General features: G+C 46.6%; 1 protein-coding gene across 3 annotated transcripts in view; it reads right to left on the bottom strand.

Moving 5' to 3' along the window:
* LARGE1 (LARGE xylosyl- and glucuronyltransferase 1) overlaps window positions 1-23568 on the bottom strand; it is a 559980-nt gene that overhangs the window by 417929 nt on the left and 118483 nt on the right. For all 3 annotated transcript variants that reach the window (XM_053583761.1, XM_053583762.1, XM_053583763.1), the window contains one exon: window positions 6808-6995. In XM_053583761.1, the coding sequence (XP_053439736.1) occupies window positions 6808-6995 (188 nt within the window). The remainder of the gene's footprint in view (window positions 1-6807; window positions 6996-23568) is intronic.

Here is a 23568-nt window from a genome sequence, read left to right as displayed (position 1 = left end):
AGGATGGGTACAAGAAAAGCAGAGGTCATCTCAACCATCCCACAACCAAATAATTGGGATTGACGCCCCTGCTCTTTCAGATACCAAGACCATAAAGAGATTCTTTCTGGTCCAGGGTAGGAGCCATGGACACATGCAGCCCCACTGTGTGCCCTGTGGCCTGGGCACTATTCAAAGCTGCCCCGGCTCAGGTTCACGTTTCCACTCTTTGTAAGCTTTTGCTCAAGCTCAACGCCAACAGCTATTAAGCACTGGCCAGGAAAGCTCTTCATTTTTCATCCATTAAGAAAAAAAAAAATCAATACAACTTTATATTCCACTTTCCATTTCATTTTGCATTCAGCATCCTGTGTTCTTATATGCCATAATATCCTTATTAAGTGATACATTTGGGCCACTGGCAGGAAGGCAAAAATGTGTTTTGCTGCCATCAAAGTGCAACACAGACTCGCCTGGGGGGATTCTGAAATGTCCAGCAAATTATTCACGAGCTTCTCATGCAGTCTGAGTTCCCAAACCTCCCGGCACATGCTCTGGGCTGAGGGATGGAGGGAAGCGAATAGAGGCTGGGAAGTCCATCATGTCTGGACAAGCCCTCCTTGGATAAAATACACTCCCTGCATCTGCCCCACAAGTGCCCTGAGATCCCCCATAAAAATAACACACACACACAAAGACATTAACTTACAATTCTTTGGTTCTCACTGCAACTCTTCAAAATGATCCATTGTCGAGACCCCATTTTTTTCTGCTGAAATTTACTGTGACAACAGTCAGGTGCATTCATTTTAGGAGGAGTTTATATTGTTAAGAACAGAATGAACAGTGAACCAAGGCTTCAGGAATGATAAAATGCAGGTGGGGACAGATATTGGTGCAGAAAATAATATCCTATTGCCTGTTCATGGAACTGGTTTTAAATGTTCGAGATTTTGCATCTTCTGAAGACATTTGCTTTTAAATAGCGCCCGCGCCCTCCCTAGCCTGCCTCCCTACGATGGGAAGCCTCTGCATCAAGCTGGTTATGAAATATGTGAATTATCAGAGGGCAGCACGTGTGAACAATTTTCTGAATGGCTGAAAAGCACTCGGGTTTTTTACATGGTGATGAGTCTGTAACAGCTGAACACATCTTCCCGATGGGCAGAAAAGAAGAAATACATCTCACAAAGAAAACCCACCACGCTCACAAGAAAAGGTGATTCTGATAGAAAAAAAAAAAAAAAACAGGCATGATCTAAATTGGAATGGACCTGTAGCTGAGCAGATTTTAAGTCCCAGAATTAACATCACAGCCAGAAGGAAGGAGAGGCTCCAGGAGCCAGATCCTGTCTCAAAAATCCCAGATGCTCGCAGCACCAGGAGCCCTTACCTGCCAGTGGCTCCTGCTTCCCCAGTACCAGGGTCCTTCCCAGTAAACATTTGTTAAGGACAAATTACAGGTAGGCGCTGGGAGCATCACAATGAATAAAACAGTCGCTGGTCTTAAGAAATTACAGGCAAGTGGTTAGAAAGACACGAACAAGCAAAGTATCACTTGATGAGTCCTGGTCACAGAAGTTCACACAGGATATGACATCAGGGAACATGACAACATGGGTATTAAGGTGTTGGCTGGAAGACAGGATTGTAGAAAAAAGAACTTTATACAGGACAGAAAATTAAGAGCAAAAATTAAGGAGCAGAAAAGTGGTATTCTCGGTATTCAAAAAGTTTTGAATGACACAAAATCAAGAAATGTAAAATCTGCGAGGACCAAAACAAATGAAGTCCTCCCAACGACACTGATAAGCCAAGAAAAGCGACACTTGAATGGGTGAATCAGAAAGGGCGGCTGTCCACTGTCTTTTGGAAGTGAAATAGTGGACCATAACAGGCTGTCTCAAAACTTTGGTAGTGACCCATGTAACCTGAGTGAAGACATAAATGATAGATTGGGGGATTACAAAGGACCCCAGAGTCAGGGTAAGGAGCCCAGAGTTGATCCAGGAGGCAACAATGTGTCAGCACTCAGAGCCAGAGGAGGGCCTGTTTATTCACTCCTTCAGTCATTCAACAAATGTTTGGAGATCAATTCTTCCCTGGCACCCTGGGAGGTGCTAGAGATGGTAGGATGAATGGAAGAGAACTGCTCCCCTCCCTCTGGATGCTTCTAATCAGTCATGAAGACAGGAGACAGCAAAAGCAAGCAAAAAGCACCCCGAGTCTTTCGGGAAACTACAAGGAGTTAAAGGTAAGAGCAAGGTGTTTAAGCAGAGGATCAAAGAGGACAGGGGAAGAAGGGAGACAGAACAACAAAAGAGCAACAGAGAATCCCAGGGAGAAATAAGAGCAGGTGGAAGAGCAGAGCCCGTGACAGGACCTGGCATGCTGGGCTAGGATGTCGGCTACTGTGTCGGGAGGTGGCAGGGACGGGTAGGGGAGGAGATTAAGAGATGGCCAGGGGCTGACAAGGAGCAGAGCAGCACTCTGACTGAGCTCCAGCCACTGTCTGGAAGAAGAGGGAGACCCGGTGGAGAGCAGCCTGCTGCATTTCTTCCTGATCCCACGGGAGGAACAGCAGAGCCAGGGCAATGGCACTGGTGAAAGATGGGAAACCACAGACACAGCTGCAGGACACATAGCCAACAGCATGCGGCATCCGAGCCACCAAGGGAACAAGGGACAAGGAAGAGAATGACCACACTCCGGTTCAGAGCTTGAAAGGCAGGCTACTGAGATGCTGGATGGGGGAGAAATGAAGGAAGAAGTTGGGGTTAGGGCCACCTCTGGAATAAAAGCACCACCCAAAACATCCCCTAACTAGTGCCGTTCACCAGTGGTCACTGGGCTCCGGGCTGGAGAACTCTACTGCCGGTCAAGTGCACTGTTGAGACAGGGATCCTTTCTTGCGTGGAAACGCCTGTTTCCCCATAACCTGTGTGTATCAACCCCGGGTCCACATAGGGAACAAGTCACAAGAAACCTTACTCCTCCTTCCCTGGAGAAGATTCTGTTCATTTACGGTTTACTTAGATCAGATGCTCAGAAGCCAAAGCTTGTGGGTGGAATGGCAGTGCCCCAGTAGGTGGGCTGCATGTTCACAACTTCATTCCAGGCTGGAGGACTCAGGCCCAGAAAGAAGAGTGGCTGTGCCACTCAAGTCACCCAGCTGCTCTGGCTGGGCTTATTTGACAGCCTGAGACATGACTTCTGCACCTCCCACCACCTCTCACTGAATACCCTGTGCTGGGCATGCAGCCTCTACCTCCAAAACCATATGTGAAGAGCTTCTGCATCTCGGATGGAGTGCCTTGGCTCTGCTCTCGGGAGATCCTTTGAAACTAAACAGGGGTGAAAAATAAACCCATATAAAGTATGAATAGTATTTCTGTGAACACAGGCAGCGAGATCATCTCTGATTTATGGCTTCACTTTCCAGGAACCAAAAACTCAAAGGTGTCAATAAATGGATAATAACGTTGTTGTGATGTTTAATGATAGACAGAAGAATGTTTCTGCAGGACCCTTGGGAAATGCACTGCTGTCTGTGGGGAGCTTCATGGAGGTGCAGCTTTTGTCTCCTGATAAATGCTTAGCTTCTTCCAGGGGCTCAGCAATCTCTGGGTCTGACGGGGACAGCTAGGTCATCTTGTCCCCATTCTGATACTGACTTCTGTTTATATGTCTCTCGCACCAATTGGTTCACTACCTCCTGGGCTCATCGCAGCTTTGGACGGAGTGATCTTCATGACGAAGAGGGGGACACCTGGACACATCCCTCCACAGATTCAGGGGCTATCAGAGGCGCCCTAACCTCTCCTTCAAGGGCCAGCCCTGGGACAGTTTGCTGCAGCTGTCCACATACACCTGAGCCTGGCTTCTCCATCGTGAACATCCCCAATTCTTCCCACGATTTTTGATGTAACCAAGTTTAAATGGGCACTGTCATTCACCTAGATTGTCCTAAGTGTGCTGACCTGTCCAGACTGTTCTAACAACATAGGACCACAATAAATACAGTAGCCCAACTGCACACTAACAGATACTGTGTAAGAGAAACCCACTGCCTCTGTCATTCTACTAAAATACTGCGCAGATATTCCCTCGTGACCTAGTCCCTACTTAATGCAGTTTGTGACTTGGTCCCCAGAGTAGTTTCTTCTTACGTATCGTGTTGAGAGAGACAGCACCAACACCCAGTCTGCCATGGAGTATTTTCTCCATCTGCCCAGTTTCCCATAACCCACTGATTTTCAACCAGCGTGCTGTGGCACACTGGTGTGCCGAGAGAGGATCGTAGTTGTGCTGCAAAAATTCTGAAAGATCATTCATTAAATTATTTTTGAAAGACTGTCAAAGCACAGTCCCTATATTCTTTTTATTTACTCTTTATTTTGATCAACATAATTTAAGTGTGCCACAGAAGTTTAACTGTAGATAGGTTCAAGTGTGCTGTGGATTAAAAAGGTTGAAAAACACTGCTGTAATCTATCTGCCAGGCTGCTGAAACTGCTCTAAGATAATCAATCACAGTTGCTCCATCAGCCACGGCTCCACCAGGTAGCACGATGCTTCCAAGGGACTCTCAAACTAATGTCAAACCACAAGTGCAGAATTCTCCAAACCCAGATCAACCTCAGGCTCTTCCCTTTGAGAAATCACACCATTTGCCCTTGGGGTCCACCCCCTCCCTCAATCTCATCCCATGTACTTTGGGCAACTCTCCATCGCCCTATGATAGAAACTAGCACAGGGCTCAGGGCTAAGTAAAAAGTACCACCCTCCCTCTCCAGCTTCCCTCAATCATAGGGACAGCGTTCAGGATGAGTTACCACCGGCAATCCAGGCAAAGGCAATACTGGGGGATTTGGGAAGGGAAGAAAGTCTCTAGTGATATTGGTGAGGAGAGGATGGAAGCCTCAAACCACTTCTGCACAGGAAAAGGCACCCTGCGAGAAATAAAGCAGAGAAAAGCAGAACAAGGCATACAGAGAGAGACCTAGCTACAAAACCCTGGATCTAGCCCTGCCTGAAGCCCACCTTATCTTTGAATTTACTAATTATATGAACTATCAAATTCCCCTTTGGCCAAAATCAGTTTGGATCGGCTTTTTGTCAATGAGCACAAATAAAAATTCTGCAACTTCTCTCACCAGAAAGATCATGTGACACATTCTCATATCCCTTGCCAAAGTTTAATAGCTCACTAAAGCCCCAAACCATAGCATGCTCTTAGAGTTTGGAACTCAGCCTCTCGAGTTCAATCCAGGCTCCATTTTGACTGGCTTCGGTCCCTTGGGCAGATTACTAAAGCTTGTCAGCCTCGTCCTCCCCATCCATAAAATAGGCATAGTAACTGCACCTACCACACAGGATCATTGTGAAGAAAGAGTTATACATGTAACGTCCTTATAACAATGTCTGACAGGTAGAAATGCTCAAAATACTAGCTGTTTATATTGTTATCATCACCGTCACCTTCATTACTGTCCCTGTTACATTATTATTATTATTACCAGTTTAGGTACCTGCCAAAAGGCAATGTTTTCACCTAAGAAACCTAGAGGAGAATGTTTCCTTTCATCTCTTCTAAGATCAATAGCAATTCATCTTCCTCTCTCTGGTCCCTTTGGCAAAACCAGACCATCTACTGCCATGCCGTAGTTTACACTCTCCAGCTGCTTAGAGGACAGCTCTGGCCACTCCTGGGAGGCGTCTACAGGGCAGAACGGTGCCCCGGCTATGGCACTAGGCCTTGGCACCAGGCTGGGCATCTGAACCCTTCCTCCCACACAGGTGCACTGCTCCACCTGTTTTATATTCAGCCTAGCTAACTCAAGGCAAATCTCAGAGAGTGAAGTGGAGCTCCTAATTAAAAGGTAGCCTTGAGCTGTCAATAAAATTATGCATAAAAGAAATGTTTAAAAACACAGTAGTGACTTCCTTCAGATTTTCATTCGAAAAATTTTTTTTATTAATTCAAGTGTAGGGTACATAAAAAAGAAAGTAATGTCTTTAACACTGCCATTCCCTCCCTCCCTGAAGCCCAGGAAACCATCCTCCACACACAAAACATCGCCCCTGTATCTGAAATTGCTAGCTGGAAAAAAAGGAAAAAATGGTGAGTCTCATCTTTTCTACTTATTTCTGGAAAGTGGCAGGGATCATCATTTGTTTTTATTTGTTTGGGGAGCACAAATCCTTTGTGCTCAGCCCGTCAGCATGACTGATCACGGCTCATCCCCAGCCCAGCCTAACAGCTCTAACGAACCTCTCCACGGCACCCACCTTCTCGTATCACAACACACATTGCCTCGCGCAGCCGCCACCCTGGAACCTCCCTGGCTGTCCACGGTGCCGTGGTGTCCAGATCCGTTATCTCTGAATTTTCAGAGCCAGTTTTCACATAGATACATTGAGACAGTGACAACAGAGCACTGAATGTGCGTATAAATGAATGAAGAGATGGACCACTGGATGGCACACCCAGCTCCGTGAACAGCCAAGAGATTTCTCCAGGGCCCGACTTCAGCCTCGTTACTGACACAGCGACCAACTTCACAAAACGGGTATTTGCCACCCACGTGCCCCCACCACATCAAGGTGTGCCTTGTTTTGCTCTTATTTTCCCCCTTTTCCACCTCACATTGCTGACTGCCTCGTACGACCTGTGTAACCCAGGTGAGTCGCTTCCCGTGGCTGGGCATCAACATCTTGTGGTTCTACAAAATGAAAAGCTGGAATCGGTGGCTTTGAGGACTTTTTCTAGGGTTTCACAGCAGCCTTTCTTCCCTCCTTCCCTCTCACTCTGGCTTCCGTTCTTACCTTCGAAGCTCCCAGCAAACAAGTAAATCCAGGTGAGAGCTGGGATGCAGAGAAGACTCAAGGAGGCAGCCAGGAATTTCCGCCTCCCTCTGCAGATTCCCAGCATCCTCTCGGAGGTGGCAATCCCTAATGCCAGTGCCGTTTCTCTGTCCGGAGCGTGAAGTCCTCGGCCTCCCTCATAATACTTTCTGCAAAGAGAGGACGAGAAAGGGCTGAGTTCTCAGCAAGGGAAATGGGTGCAAATGGCAGATGAGAAATAACTCATAAATGCCCTGGTCTGATTTCCTGCTAACCTTTTACCCCAAGGGACAATGCTGCAGTCTACCCAAACTGAGCTGGTTTAGTTGGTAACAAAAACTGGAAGAGACCCTCAGACTCTGACTCTCTCTTTCTCACACACATTTTGATATCTAGGTTTGCCTTTTGAGGCCTAAACTAATACACTTATAGGAGGATTTAGCTACTACCTATTATGTACCAAGCACTAACCATATACTGTGTTTGAATTTCCAAGAAGAATAGAAAAGAGAATGGCTTTAAAAAGCAGAGGCCAATGAGAGAGACCAACTTAACACAGCTACAGGATTGTGATGGGCCACTGAGGAAAGCCAGCTGAAGGCACTGACCAATCCGTGTGCAATCAGGGATCAGGACAGCAGTATGGTCCCTGCTTCCTGGGCAAGGGGTGCCAGGAAAGGCACTGGAGCGAACTCAAAAGCACACACAGAGGCTAGGAGATCAGATGGGCACAACCCCATCTGCTTGACACTTCACCTCAATCACAGCTGAAAACCTAAACATACTCAGAGCCTTGGCCTTGACCTTCACGGCCTAGACCTTCAATAGGGAAGAACGGGTGCAGAGAAGCATGGGGACCATTCAAACATGCAGAGAGGGACAGGACGCGACAGAAAGCCTAGAGAAAAACCATCCTGAGGTCACAGCATAAGACTGGCATGATGGGTTCACAGAGGAGGGAGGTCGACGCAGACAGGACAGAGCCTGGAATCTTTCACCTGACAACATGACCTAGAAAACACAGAATCAACCGCAAAGGAGTTACAAAACCAACAAGCTGTGAGGCCTCATCTCTGCCCACCTCCTAACACAGATGTCGCACCGGCTACAGGTAGATGAAGCCACATGGAGCCTCCTAACCGAGCAAAACGACCCTTTGCACACAGCTACAAAAAAGGCTTCATATTCCTAAAGAATGGATGTTCATGAAATAGCTGGTCTGGGTGCCCCCTTGTACATGCCTACCCTGAGTCCTTCCCTCTGTCATGACCCTTATAATCCTTGTGACAGGGGTCTGCTTGGCCTGCCTCAGTGTTTCCAGAAGACAAGTACCCACCCCATCTGATCCACCTTGCCATTTCCGAAGACTTAGCATACTTCCCGTCACCTGCAACGTGCTTGACAATTGTCTGGTAAATGAATAAATGGAATCAGATTCTAACTAAAGGCAGCACTCTCAAGCTTCAGGAGTTTGTTTTCAGCGAGTTGCCGGCAATAAACACCTAATGGGGCCGATCTCAACTGTCAAGGCCGGGCTTTCTTCTGCAACACTCTGACACGCTTTTCTACATGGCCTTCTTTTGAAACAGATGAAAGACCACAGGGCTGGAGGGTTATGAAATAGAAAGTAAAACTGAAAAAGCAAAATCCTCTTGAACAAAGAATGTTGACTTGAGTAAAGTCCCCTCCAGGGAAGTTCCTCCCTCTAAAGCAGGGCAAACAGGTGTTACAGGCAACTGTGCTTGGCGCAGAGAATGAGAACCACGGAGACATGAGTCTCTTGGGAGTGGAAAGCGTAGGTGGAAGAGGGCCGTGCGGTCAGATGAATCTGGGTTCAAATCCAGAGGCTGCACCCAACTAGCCATGAACTTGACAAGGCCCCTGTTTGTGGGGAAGCTTCATTTTATTTATCCATAAATTGAAATGATGAGCTCTGTCTTGGAGGGTTGTTACAAAGATCAAATGAGAGAGCCCCTAAGTGATTGACAGAGATTCATCAAGTATATTTTGGGGGTGATTCCTTCTTCCTGGAAGGCAGAAGAGCAACCTTCATTAGATGTTTATTTCTCTTCATTCCCACATGCCCCCCTTAGGGTTTGGTAGAAAACAGACCCCAACAGATAGGTATTGACTGACATGCCAAATGGGTGATTAAACCTGGAGGCCTCCCTATTCAAATACTCCATAGGTATCCAGGAGGGGTCAGTCCCAGGACCCTTAAAGTTTCCAAAATCCTTAGATCCTTGCCTGACCTAAAATGGCATGGTATTTGCATTTAACCTATGCACATCTTCCCATATGCTTTAAATCCTCTCTAGATGACTTATAATACCTCATATACTTTAAATCCTCCCCAGATGACATATAACACCTAGTACAATGTAAATCCGTGCAAATTCACTAGAACCCCCATCGGGGGCCACCTCCCTACATTGGCCACCTCCTTAAGTTGACCTGATTTTCAGACCAGACAGGCAACACATGTACGTATTTGAGGTGTGCCTAGTTCCTTATATTGACCAGTTTGTTACAGCCCCTTGGGTAATCCACTTATTGTAGTTGTTATACAGTATTATTTGGGGAATTCTGACCAGGGGAAGAAGCCTGTACATGTTCAGCCTGTACATGTACTGCAGACATAAGCATTCATATGGTTTTCTAAACACTGTATTTTTGATACAAGGTTAGGTAAACCTGCAGGTATACAATCCAGAGATTCAGAGAGACAACTGCACCGCCATATTAAAATAGTAAATTTTTTATAGTTCACTTATTTTAATAGCCAAGACAACTAGCAGGAAGTAGCACTTACATGTCTAGCATTTTCTATATTTTTTTTCACATATACCTGCTTATGTGATTCTCAAAATAACCTGTGAGATGGGTTCTATTTTTAGCCCCTATGATACGGGTGAGAAAACTAAGGGCAAGAAAGGTTAACTGGCTAAAGGTTACACACAAATAGTAAAAGACAAAAACATCTGAGGCTCTGTGCTCACTCAGTAATTAATTCTAACAACTCTAGCCAGAAGGCATTTCTCCTTTTGATCCGATCTAAATCCTTCATTTTGAATATTAATTTTTCTTTCACAGGGTCAAATATGTTATAACCATTTGCTCTCATTTCAAAAAAAAAAAAAAAGTACAGCATGGGAAATTCAGAAAGCTACAGACGAATTTCAACTTTAGGGGAAAGTAAGAAGATGGGAATTGAACTCAACCAGCTTTAATATTTAAATAACATCAAAAAACCCAACTCTTTAAAACACTTCTTTTCCTCCTTTCCTCTCTCCGTCTGCAGAAGTTTAATTTCAACTTGCACCATTCATGCAAAGTTTTAAAACAGTCTGCAGTGGTTTGTCCTTTATGATAACTCCAGCATCTGAAATTAAACCCAGCAGGTAAAAAATATTTCCTCATGAATTTGACTTTTAAATGACACCTCTGTGCACTAAAAACACATTTTAAAGAAAAATCTAAATTTATATCAGAAGTTGCTCCAGGAAGTCAACACAGAAATCAACACGAGCAGAATGGAAGCAAGAAACAGGAGGTGGGCTGGAAATTACATCCCAACATGTGCAAATGTTGATGCATTAACTGGGAAAACCAGCCTCTAACCTGCTTTCTCCCCACTGCTGTCTGGAGAAAGAGATAATAACCCACCTGTTGGCCCACCTGTCTAGCAGTCAGCCCTAAATGCTTCTCCCTCAACTCCAACATGCAAATTCTTGGCCAAGCCGGTCAATTCCCCCTCCTTCCATGTCTCCTCCTCCCGTCTTCTCCCGTCTGTCTTAAACCGTGAAATTCACAGTTAAGAAGAACACTGGATGAACCAGAGAAATGATCATAATCTGTTAAGCCACAAAAGTAGGATTCAAAGGCAAACGTATAATGTGATTGTCAAGTAGCCTTCAGTCCAAAGCAATAAATTTTATATGCAAATATACAGATAGACAGGAGAAAAGGCTTAAATATTGAAAGTTATTTTGGGGTATAGAATATGGAGAGTTTCAATATATGAATATATGCTTCATCAGATTTTATACAAAGAGTATGCCTTGAGTTAGAATTTAAAAGTTCCTTCAGGGCTCAAGCACTCTGTCTTCTTGTTATATCACTTGCAATTCAAAGTACCTCGGCTCCGTGTAGCATATACGTGTTGGCTTTCATGTACACGTGAGGTGTGGTGAGTTAACATCTTAGTATCCTAATTGGGAATCTGTCCTTCCAGGTGGCTGGTTACCATCTCAGAGACTCAGTCACAAGCCCCAACCCAAATGCGTACTCGGCTATCTGTGATCGACACCAGAGGCTGTCTGTTAATTAGCATCATGGATGTTAGAAATGATTTTCCATGGGTAATGGAGATGTAAGGATTGTCTGCAAACAGAGCCTGTGAAGACGGAATAAAAATCTAAGGAGTACGTATATAAGGAACGAAATGGCCCAAACCATTCAGAATCACTTATGGCCCCAAACTAAAACCAGGTGCACTCAGCATTTGGAGAATGTGAGCCCCTGATTCCCACTAGAAGACACTGTCACCCCTAACTTGGTGAACCTTTCTTGTAAGGTGTGGTCCTAGTACCTAAGGGAACAGAGAGACCTTGCTGAGGTTGTTATAGAACAGGTGCTGTGGCAGATGGACTGTCAACAGGTAAGTTTATTATGTTCATTTGTATTACTGCCATTATTGTACCCCACTGTATGCCTTTACCCAAGCCACCTTCTGTCCCCTCACCCAGCCTGCTCTGTCCTGGAAATCTTTCCTCCTCTCTTGGACCTTGACAGAACTTTTAAGTCCTTGCTGCTTCCTCTCTGACAAATACAGTCCTGGAGACTCACCTTCCCTTCTGCTCCTAACTCCAACGGGAGTTGGGAGCACATTCCTAATCACTCAATCATCTTCCCTTCATTTCCTGTGCATTACTTCATTTCTTTACATAAGACCAAAACCCGCTAAGGACAAAGGACCCAGGTCTTCTGGTGTTTCAAGCCCCTCCCTGAGACCAGCATCTAGGACAAAGGAGGGTTCACACTTGCCCATCTCTTTTCAAAGGACGGCCCCTGAACCAACCACATGGGATGCTTGAGAAGCCTGTACTAGAGCCCTTAGCACATAACTGATTAACAAACCATGCTGGCCTCCCCGCTCCGCACCCCACCAGCCCAGAGACTGGCCTGTGGAGGAGAACCATTCACATCCTAGATTCCTTTGATGGCAAATTTAACACAACGGCTTTCTGACAGACAGAAGTAGAGTTTATAGAAGAAAAAAGCACCTTTGTCTAATTGAGCAAAAGTACCCAATGGGCTAGAGGAGACCTGATGACCCACCCAACATCCCACCAACCAAAATGGCTCCCACACCTAGATGTTGACTGAATAGCACCCCCTGACACTGAGGCTTTGTTATACCCATTTCACAGAAGGGAAAACTGAGGCCAAGGACACTGATTTAGCTGTAGGAAACTCTGGGACTTAAATTCCAGTATTGTTTCATATAGAAACAGAAAACCCATAGGGGGAGAGGGAAGCAGGAGGGGGAGGGAAGAGGACGTTGGGCAGAAGGAGGGAGGGCAGGAAGCGGGATGTCACCTAACGTGCACATTGTGAGGGTGTGTAACACGCCCCCTGGGTGAGGGGCTCATTTACAAATGGAACTTGACTCTGGACATGAGAACAGTGAAACCTAAAAATTGTACCCTCACATTAATTTGAAAAAAAACTCAAAAAACCCCCCCCAGAAAAACCAGTTCTTGGTCCCAGGATGCACAATGGGTGGCCATCTGATTTACCATCTATCTCCTCAATCAGACCATAAATGCCACACGTGGAACCTTGTCCACTGTGCCCAGCACTCTTCACTCCTTTACCAGCACGGCATCAAGCACACGGAGAGCCATCAATAAATATTTATAGACTGCATCGGTGTCTGGGTCCCAGCCAGGAGTCTCTCTGGATATTCATTATCACATGAACTGCTCCCATCATACAACCCCCGGCTGCCAGCCCACTCTGTCCTCCGACACCCATCCACGGAATCCTCCGGAACTTCTATGAGATCAGCAAACGCCTCTTCATCCTCAACTTCCTCTCATTTCCTCTCACCCTGCTTTTATGTGAAAGTATGGCTGTCCCCTAAATCACGGTTTCCCGGAAGGAAAGATCCAGATCGGACTCCTGCACTCCAAGCATCTCCCTGCCTAAGGGCTGGGACAGGGGTGGGCTCTGTCAGCGTGGCTGCTGAGGTGTCTCCCAGGTCCTGCTGCCACTGCCCTCAAGAAGACGTCCGCTGCTGTGTGGCCCACTGCCCTCCTCCCTGTCCTTGTCTCTGTCATTTGGCAACTCCTGATCACAGCTCTCATCCTTGATGAGTTTAGTTCCCACCTCACCTTCTTCTTCTCTCCACTCGGATTCCAGGATGAAACTGTCCTGCTCAAAATAGTCACCACTTCACAGGGACCAGGCTGCCCTCCCAAACTTCAACTGTCAGTATCCATGCCCCTAGCCCCACTCCCGGCCGTCCAAGGCCGCCATTGCACAGATCGTCACCATCACCATGAACCCAATGCCTGGGTACCTTCCACCCTCCAGCCAGGTCTCGTTCTCCCTGCATCCTCTCTCTTGGCACAGAGGCTGCCGTTCCTTCCTCTCTGGCACCAGCACCTCCCTTGGCCTCCTCTTTTCCACTTGTACTAGCCTAGAAGAACCCCACGCTCCCATCCTTGCTCCCCGCGGCTCTATGTGGGAAGCCAAGTGGGGTGGGAGAAATCACATGTCAGACGGGCAGATATGCTTCCTTTAACCACCTCCGATTTCAATGGGTGGCAGAAATGTTACCGCCTTTCTCTGGCAAACTCACTCTCCCCACTCTGAGATAGTTCCTTCATACATTTGTTTTCTCCTCCAGCCTCCTGGTTTTTGAATGGTAAATTCTGGGAATGTTAAAGAATTGAATGAGCAATCTCCAGGCCAACGACCCTCTCTGCCCCTGCTGCCCCGGCCTGTCCTCTCAGCCCCGATTCTTACACATACTGACCTTTCTGTGCTCACTGGGGAGGCACCCGTATGTCTCAGACCTCAGCTTCTGATCTCCCCGTCCACACCTGCTCCTGTCTGGATCTTTCCCACCTCCATGAAGAACAGTGTCATTTATTCCATTGCTCTAGCCAGATCCTTGGGAGCCATCCTCAGCTTCTCACTCACCCATCTCACCTTGTCTCATCCCACGTCCTCAAATCCAGCCATTTTTACCTCTGATCGTGTCTGGGGGCATCTACCTCTCTCCATGGCTACTGTCACGGTATCAAGCAAAGTCGGCTTCACCTCATGAGGGTGTGTGCACGTGTGTGTGTGCTTGTATGTGAGCATGTGTGATGTGTGTACACTGTGTACACACATGTATTCTGTGTGTGCATGTAAATGGGCGTATGTGTGCGTGTCCGTGTGCATGCATCCATGCACCTACAGCATTAGCCGCTCCATTCAGATCTCACTTGAAATGATTCCAGATTTCTCATCACCTCTTAAAATAAACCCCAAACTCCTGCCCAGGCCTGCAACCTCCAATCTCATCCCTAGCCACCCAACTTTAGTGCAGCTCTCCTCCAGCCACACGGGTCCCTTCCCTCCTAGAATACGCCCATCCACTCCTGAAATGCTTCTTGTCTGGCTTTGAGTCTCGATCTTGAATGCTGTCGACTCAGGGAACTCAGACAATCTCTGTGCCTCAGCAGACCCTCCCCCTCTTTGTCTATCACTGTGCATTCACCAAATTACAAAAATGCACAATTATTTGATTGATTACTTGCCTAATGGCTGCTGTGCCCATTAGATTTTAATCTCCATCTGGGCAAGAACCACGGCTGCTTTGTATCCAATGTATAGGCAGGCACACAGGAAGCATTCAGTGAGTATTTGTTGAACAAATGAATGAATGTGCCATCAAGTAGCTCAAGATCACTCTAGTATTGTTTAATAAGGACTTTCTAAACAAAGGCCTACCTACTAGCAATCTGATTGTACAACATTTGTCATGGGAGGAAGAAAATCCACTCGGAGCCTCCAGCAGGGCTGTGTGGCAGTGGTGTGTCCCTCAGACACACTCCAGTACACTTCAGGTCACTTGTAAAGTTCAATTTTGGTACCTTGTTGGCCTTCCTCCGCTCCATGGTGAAGAGCACACAGGAAGCGTTTGGGGCCTCCTGGGCCTCGAGCCACCAGTGTGTGTGCACAGCAGCCTCTGCACCGGCTCCCCCTGCCCCTGAATCTCTGGCCTGTCACAGTGACACTCCCCATTTCTAGTTTCCTTTGCAAGCCAGCACTTGGCCTTGGAGGCACTATTTAAAAACTGACTATGTGAACCCCAAGAGTAAAAGCCACACATGGTATACTTTGAAATAAACCTTGAAAACCTGAAGCTCACTATGTCATCAGAACCATGAGGGTCCGTTCCCACCAACTCAGTTCGTCTTCATTCTACTCTGAAGTCAAACTCTCTAGCCCCAGGGAAATATGTCCTTTTTTCCTTAGAACCTATAGGATGTCACAAGTCAAGGGCAGCGTCCACGCCCCACTCCCCAGGGGTCCGTCTTCAACAACTCATCTTCATACTTCCTCTGTGGTAGGGACACATCACTTGTCCCCTGAGAGTTTTGCCTGTCTTGTCTCTATTTTATAAAATGCAAACTGGAAGATGCGGTCTGTATTTCACAGGGGCCTCACAGCACTTATAAGGCAGGTACGGGGAGGCAGGAGACGTGGGCTCCAGCATCAGCTCTGCACATACAGACCACGGGAGCCTGGAGACTCATTCACGATCCTAGAGGCCCCCACGGGGCAGTATCAAGCATCAAAGGTTGTTGCAAGGTTGGAAGGGGGATCGAATGAAATCCCAAGTATGGCTACACAAGGACAATGTGAAATGCTGTGGTCGTATTAGTAAGACTAAGAGGAACTGAATGTAGCTGTTCACCCAGTCAGATCCTAAGGACAGTCCGGACACCACAGCCACCTTGCTTTGATACCCACCAATCAGGTTGTAGCTTGGTAAAGGGAGAACTATTAAAAACAAACAAATTCTCACATACACCAGGGAGGGAAAAACAACTCTGAACACATCATTCCATATGTTACTGTTCTTTATAAAGGGGCCATGGGTGGCGCCTGTGGCTCAAAGGGGTAGGGCGCTGGCCCCATATGCCGGAGGTGGCGGGTTCAAGCCCGGCCCTGGCCAGAAACTGCAAAAACAAAAAATAATAATAATAAATAAATAAATAAAGGGGCCATAGCCACGCTTTAGAAAGGGAATGGCCCCATGAAATAAATTACAGCTCAAAATGTAGTACCAGGAAATGATTCTTCTGTAAGGAATCAATGTGCTTCCTTGGATAAGATGAAAACTACTCTTAAAAAATGTACCCTATGTTCTGCAGCCACCTTTAAAAAGGTAAAAAGAAAACAAGAAAAATTAACTTTAATAAAGTGTTTTAAGGCTGGGCTCAATGGCTTACGCCTGTAATTCCAGCACTTTGGAAAGCCAACTTGGGAGAACTGCTTTCAACTAGGAGTTCAACATCAGCCTGAGCAAGAGTGACACCCCCATCTCTACAAAAAATAGACAGATCGGCCCAGTAGTCCCAGCTACTCTGGGAACTAAGGCAGAAGGATCGCTGGAGCCCAACAGTTGGAGGTTGCTATGAGCCGTGATGATGCCACTGCACTCAGCCTGAGCAACAGAACAAGACCCTGTCTTTAAAAATAAATAAATAAAATAACCAATAATAATATATCTCATTTAACCTCCTATGTTTAAAATATTAGCATTTTAATAAGTATCCAATATAAAATGTGATTGACCAGATGCTTTATGTTCTTTTTCCAACGCTCAGTCTTCAAAATCCAGAGAGCCGACAGCACATCTTAGGTGGATGTGGCCCCACTGCACCTGTCCAACAGCCACAGGGCTGGAGGCTACAGGGCTGGACAGCACAGGTTGAAATGTTTTCTAACTGTTCACATCAGATTGTTTGGGGAAATAAATGTGACTACAGGCTTGAGGATGGAGTTGGGACAGAGAGCCTAAAAGCTTCCGCAGTCACACAAGGCTGGCTGACCAGCAGCAGGAGTGGGGAATAGCAGAACCAAAGGGAACTGGGGTTCACTGGGGGTGACAGCGCTGAGGGAAGAGAATGATCACTGGGGAACGGGGATTCGCAGTACCCGATTGTACCTTTCCTCATTTGGTACAATCCATTTTCCAGACAAGGGCACTGAGCCTCCAAGGGGTTAAGTGGCTCATGTCATACAGGTAAGAGGGGTTCTGGGAGGAGCCCTAAGACTTCTGCCTTCACATCCAATGTGCTTTCCTCAATGTAGGAGCAGAGGCCGCCAAAACTTGACCCCTGAGGACCTTGCATTTCCCAGCACAGCCACCATTTCCCAGCATAGCTACAAAGGTAGCTATGTGCCCCTCTGGTGTGATTTTGTCTCCTGCCCCCACCCCAGGGGACATATGGCAATGTGTAAGTGTCGAGACTGGGGAACGCTGAGATGCTACTAGTGTCTGGTGGGTAGAGATCACGGATGCCGATAAACATCTTACAAGGCACAGGCCAGCTCCGTGACAGAGGAGGATTTAGCCTGAAATGGCAATAAGGCTGAGGTTGAGAAACCCTGGCCTAAGGCAACCAGTTCTTCAGAGAAGACCCTCCCCCACTAAATGCTCAAAGGACACTGCAACCTCTGCACATACCTACAGAGAGATGTGCAGATCCACTGTGCTCTCCGTTCCCTTCAGAGCCATCTCCTGGGCCTGGGGAAATAAAGTGTGCTGATCTGCACCCCAGTGAGTTTCCTTAACTTCCACCCTTTGTGTGACACCACACAATCTGGGTCCTGTTCTCCCCGCACAGGAACTCAAGTTGAGTGGAGCTGGAGGCAGGCAGGTGGTGTGAATGTTACTTCACGCTCCCAGGGCTGACACAGGAAGAGAAGGGAACTGGAGGAAAAAATGGAGAAGGCATCAAAAATCTCCAGTTCTGACACCAGCCTCCTTCTACAATGCACAGCCAAACGGATCTTTAATGCAAATTGGTCTCTCCTAAGGACGGACGCTTTTCCCAGGGTCATGCTGCAAACTCAGGAAAGCTGATTTTTATGTTTTTCTTCTGAATGATAAATCAGCCCTTAATCACATCCAGGAGGCTACCTGGAAAGCCCCCCACTGGCGTGTTTTGGTCTTCATTCTTTTGAGATGATTTAAGCAGGCATGCCTCACATTTCCATTCCGCTTAAGCAAACACTCATAAGCGTTTAACAAGGGCCCGCACCACAAAACACACTCCAGCGTTTCGAGCGTTGAAGGGTCCAGGCATGTCTAACTGGCAGAGTCTATTGTTCCCCTGAGCTCCAAGGCCTATGGAGGTTTTATAGATCTATTTCTGTGGCAAATGACACAAGGAAGGTGGCCGTTGCTGTATGTTTATTTTTGCTCCTCGCCATTCACTCTAGGCCACAAGGTGCATGTTGACTGGGGTCCCCTCTATTCTGGGTCCAGGGCTGGGGGCTGGATATGCAGAGATTTATTGAACAGGCCCCCCTTGCTGTCCTGAGGGATGGACAGCAAGACACAAACATTAGGAACACGGACACAAGTCAGCATCAAGGGAGACGTGATTCTCTGGGGAAAAACATCTGAGCTCAGCCAAAGTGGATGGCACAATTTCAAAAGGCTGGGAAGGAAGGAGAAGTCATCCCTGGCACAAGGAACCACTAGGAAATGTGCAAAGCCACTCCTGGGACCAGGGTGCGACAGCCAACCCCGCCTTCCAGAAGAGAAGTCGGAAAGAACCCGCAGATCTGGCACAAGGGAATGAGATTGAGATGGACCTCCCATCCTCAGGGAAGAAGCACTTGAACTCCCCCCCCCAGCCCCGCCCCAGCCCCCAGAGAACAACTGAAGGTTTCTGAGCAGGAAGGGTAGCACTGACGAAACTACCAAGCTAGAAGGCAGGGCAACTGCCAGTGTAGGTGGAGAAAGGCCAAGGCCCAGAGACCCACCTGAACCCTCTTGCCCGCGTCCTCCCAGCAGCCACACACAACCCCATTCTGGGGGCCGTTCCTTGTTAACACATGGCTGACTCAGCCCACATGTGGGGCCGCACTGTGCTGAGGGCCAGGACTCCCAGTGGTGGGGATACTGACTGGTCTCAGCATGTCAGAGCAACTCCTCCTCTGCTGCAGACTAGTTTGGAGCTGACCTGTGACCCAGTTCTGTTCACAAGCTGCCATGAAAACAGAAGTTGTCACAGCATCACCCAAGCCATGGGACACAGAGCATTGGGAAGGAAATTCCGGTTTTAGATGGACACAAACATATTTGCCTTGGGTCATTAAAAAAGTCTTTCTGGCTAGTCATGGTAGCTCATGCTAGTACCCTAGGAGGCTGAGGTAGGTGGATTATCTGGGCTCATCAGTTCAAGATCAGCCTGAGCAAGAGCAAGACCCCATCTCTACTAGAAGTAAAAAAACTAGCCAGATGTTGTGGTAGGCACCTGTAGTCCCAGTTACTCAAGAGGCTGAGGCAAGGAGATCACTTGAGCCCAGGAGTTTTAGGTTGCTGTGAGCTATGACGCCACGGTCTGTAGCCTGGGCAACAGAGTGAGACTCTGTCACACACAAAAAGTCTTTCCAAGGGTACAGCACAGGTGCCAATGGGCATCTTGATTTTAAGAATGTTGAAGTCTACAGTGTGATGGCTTCCAATAGGAATGCCCTTTGAAATCTTGTTCCAATGCCCCTCCTGACTTGGGTCATGTAAATATTCTAGTGGCTAAATAAGAATGGCTTTCTTTTTTGATTAAGGTAAAGTTCATATAACATAAACTTCACCATCTTAACACATATAATTCAGTGGCATTTATAATATCCATGATGTTGTACAACCACCATCTTAATCTAGTTCCAAGTATTTTCATCCCTCTGAAAGAAAACCACAGTCACTGCCCATTTCCCCCATCCCACTCTTTGGCAGCTACCAGTTTGGTTTCTATCTCTGCGGCTTTACCAGTTTTGGATATCACATGTAAGTGGAATCATCCAGCACGCGGCCTTCTGGGGCTGGCTCCGTCCACCTGGGACACCTTTGAGGTTCACCCATGTGGCAGCTCGTATCACCTGGTGTTCCTTTTAATGGAGAATCGTCCACTGAATGGACATACCACACTTTGCTTATCCCTCCATCAGCTGATGCTCTATTGAGGATGTTTCTACCTCTGGGCTGACTGTAAACAGTGCTGCTATAAACATTTCTGCACAAATTGGAGGAATGGCTTTCTTAATGTTACCTAAATCTCTTCGCTCTATGCACACAGGATTTATCTTATTAATGATTTTAAATTTCCAGAACCCCCCAACAAAGGGAACGCAAACAACAGTAGTTATTCAGTTATATATGTCTGGCTTTGTGTGCGCTCTTAGCAACATGGATATCTCATGTAAGCCTCCCAAGACTTAATATTTGTACATATATGTCATTCCACCACACCAATCAGAAAACCATGGTTCAGAGTGGGTGAAATAACACACTACACATCACACACGTAGTACGGGGCAGAACCAGGAGTCAGCATGGTAGAAAAGTGCCTGGTATGTTACCTGACATCCAGAAGCAATACAGTGCATGTTAACTAATCACACTTATTGACAGCTGGGTATTTTAGAAAACAAAGGAACTAGGTCTTTACTTTGTCCCCCTCTGGTTAACTAATTATAATGTCATGGTATAGAATTTAGTGGGTTATTGCTACAACAAAGTACTGCAGACTGGGTGCCTTAAACAGTAGACATTTGTCCCACAGTTCTGTGGGCTAGAAGTTCAAATTCAGGGTGTGAACAGAGCATGCATACTCTGCCAGAGCTAGGGGAGAATCTCTTCCAGTCAGTGGCCCTGTCTGTGTCCAGACTTCCCCTTTTAGAAGGGCGCCAATCAGACTGGCTTGTGGGCCCAGCCTGATCCAGCAGGATCTCGTCTCAGCTAAAGCACCTGCAACAACCCTGTTTCCAAAGGAGGTCTCATTCTGAGCTCCTGGGAGTTAGGACTTCAACATACGAATCTGAGGCGGGCGGAGACATATGACCCCCTAACAGTTACCTTCACCGTCACGCAAAAGAGAGAAAACCAGCAGGAGGCAGAGTCAGGAAAAGGCAAGTCAGTTCCATGGGGCCACCTGTCAAAGAGCAGTGGGACTGACTCCAGGCAGCTGGAGGAGACAGCAGAGCCTGGAAAGGGGTCTCGGGTCTTGACATTCTACATGGTGTGAAAGAAAAGGCGTGACGCCACCTTCAGGCAATCTCAGGCAGCAGCGGGCTCTGACCTGGCTGCAGACTCCCGGTTCTCCGGGCATCCAAATTAAAATAAGCGTCAGTTCCGTACTAATCTCTCACACCTAAAACACAGCATGTGCTTATCTGTTCCAAAATCCATCCCGAGATCTAAATCCCTCCTCTGCGGAGATATAGAACTAGCCAGGGCTTAGAACAATCTCTTGCTTTTTTTTTGCTCCAGGTAAAGAGCTTCCTTCCAGCTAATGTGCCTGCCACCTCCAAAGTTAGAAATTAAGTCTCAGGCACTGAGGCTTCTATGAAAAATCAACTTGTTTAGCTCTATCTCGCACAACATGTTAGACAGGCAGGGCACATAAAGTTACCAGTCTGGTTAATAAATGCTAGTTCATTAGTTGTGGGACTGTCAGGAGAACCCAAGCACTGTGACAGCACACAAAGCTGCCCCCTCCGTAGAAGTCAAGCTCAATGCTTTCCATTTTATCACCCAATTCATAACCTTGCTATCTGGCTTTTAAGAATCAATAGCCTGGCAGTTTTGGTATCCAATAAATTTGTCTTAGTTTGGATGTTTTTCATTTCCCATGCCACGTGAGAGAACAGGATAAGGTAAATTGTTCCTCTCCCAGGATTTGTTTTTTCAAATCTATAATTTCACACTGACGTGTTCCAGAAACCAGCGAAGGCAAAGAGGGAAAGAAAGCAGCAGACAGCAGAAGCCCCAACCAAAGATCAAAGCAGCTTCCAGCTGGGAACATGCGAGGTAACTCAATGAACAAGTTCCACGTGAGTAAATTCAACTAGCCTATGCAGGGTGACCCATCACTCACTGAGCAAAAAAATACCTAAGGCCAGGCACGGTGGCTCATGCCTGTAATCCTAGGACTTTGGGAGGCCAAGGCAGGTAGATTACTTGAGCTCAGGAGTTCGAGACCAGCCTGAGCAAGAGCGAGACTCTGTTTCTAAAAAATATCCGGGCACTGTGGCAGGCACCTCTAGTCTCAGCTACTTGGGAGGCTGAGGCAAGAGGAGATCTCACTTCAGCCCAAGAGTTTGAGGTTGCTGTGAGCTATGACGCCACAGCACTCTACTGGGAGTAACAGGGTAACACTTGGTCTCTAACAAAAAAAAAAAAAGAAAGAAAGAAAGAAAAGAAAAGAAATACCTATCTAGCACTTAACTATATGTCAAATCCTGTGCCAAGTAATTTATATAAATAATCTCATGAGTCCTCATGGACCAAAGGCCTGAAAAAAACACCACCACTTTATATGTATACAAACACACAAATAAATGTACGTATTTATTTTTTCCATCTTTATATAGAACACTGAAACTAAAAATAGAAAGCAATTCCAGCTCGGTGGATAAGAAAAAGTAGCAAAATACTTAAAGAACAGCACATGTTAAAATGTGAATCCATATATACAGGGTAGCCATAAAGCTCATGGTGCACAACTTTAGATGGCATACGAACTTTATGACCACCTCCATATATATGCACAGATCCAAGATCACTGACTTTAAGGCTGAAAGTGACCTTGGGGAGGGGGGTGTTCTCTAACACAATACAAATCATACAGATGGGGAAACTGAGGCTCAGAGAAAGGAATGACATGTCCCGAGTTAGCCACAGAGCATAGGATGGAATTAGGTCTAGACTCCAGGGGTGTCTAACCTTTTTTCTTCTCTGCTGCAAATTGGAAGCATAGTGTTGCCTTGGGTCACACATTAAATACACAGACACTAACAAAAGCAGATGAGCAGGAAGTAAGGTCCACACATTATCTGACCCCACCGACAAGCAAAACCATCCTCAAATAGTCATCATTCAGCCCAGCGGGCCATAGATTGGACACTCTGTTAGAATCTGAGTTCTTCTCTTTTATCTTGCCTTCCTCCTCCTCATCAAATCAACTCATATTTTTAAAGATGTTTAAAAGATTAAAATATAGCAAGATTCAAGATTTGGAAGCATTCAAGATGGGAGGGAGAGAAACCCTTCAGGAATCTCCTGGTCCAAATCCACAGAGACTCACCAAGTGGCCACGGCCAGGGGAAGAGAAGGGAGCAGCTGCCCATGGGAATGGAGCTTCTGGGGGTGAGAAAATGCTCTGGAAACACATAATGGAGACGTGATCACACGATCCTGCGAATTTACTGAAAACCACTGAATTACATACACACTTTTAAAAGTGTGAAATTTATAGTATGAGAGATTCCTCAAAAAAAAAAAAAACAGTAATCAGCAACATGAGAAATGAGGAGTCAGGGCTTCGTAACACAGTTACACAACTACCAAGATAAAGAATCAAGTTTAGGACGGCACCTGTGGCTCAAAAGAGTAGGGCACGGGCCCCATATACGGGAGGTGGTGGGTTCAAACCCAGCCCT

This window comes from Nycticebus coucang, chromosome 3, assembly GCF_027406575.1.
Source record: "Nycticebus coucang isolate mNycCou1 chromosome 3, mNycCou1.pri, whole genome shotgun sequence".
In the NCBI taxonomy this organism is placed as follows: domain Eukaryota; kingdom Metazoa; phylum Chordata; class Mammalia; order Primates; family Lorisidae; genus Nycticebus; species Nycticebus coucang.
The sequence above is the reverse complement of the archived record's forward strand: the minus strand, read 5'-3'. Positions and strand labels throughout refer to the sequence as shown.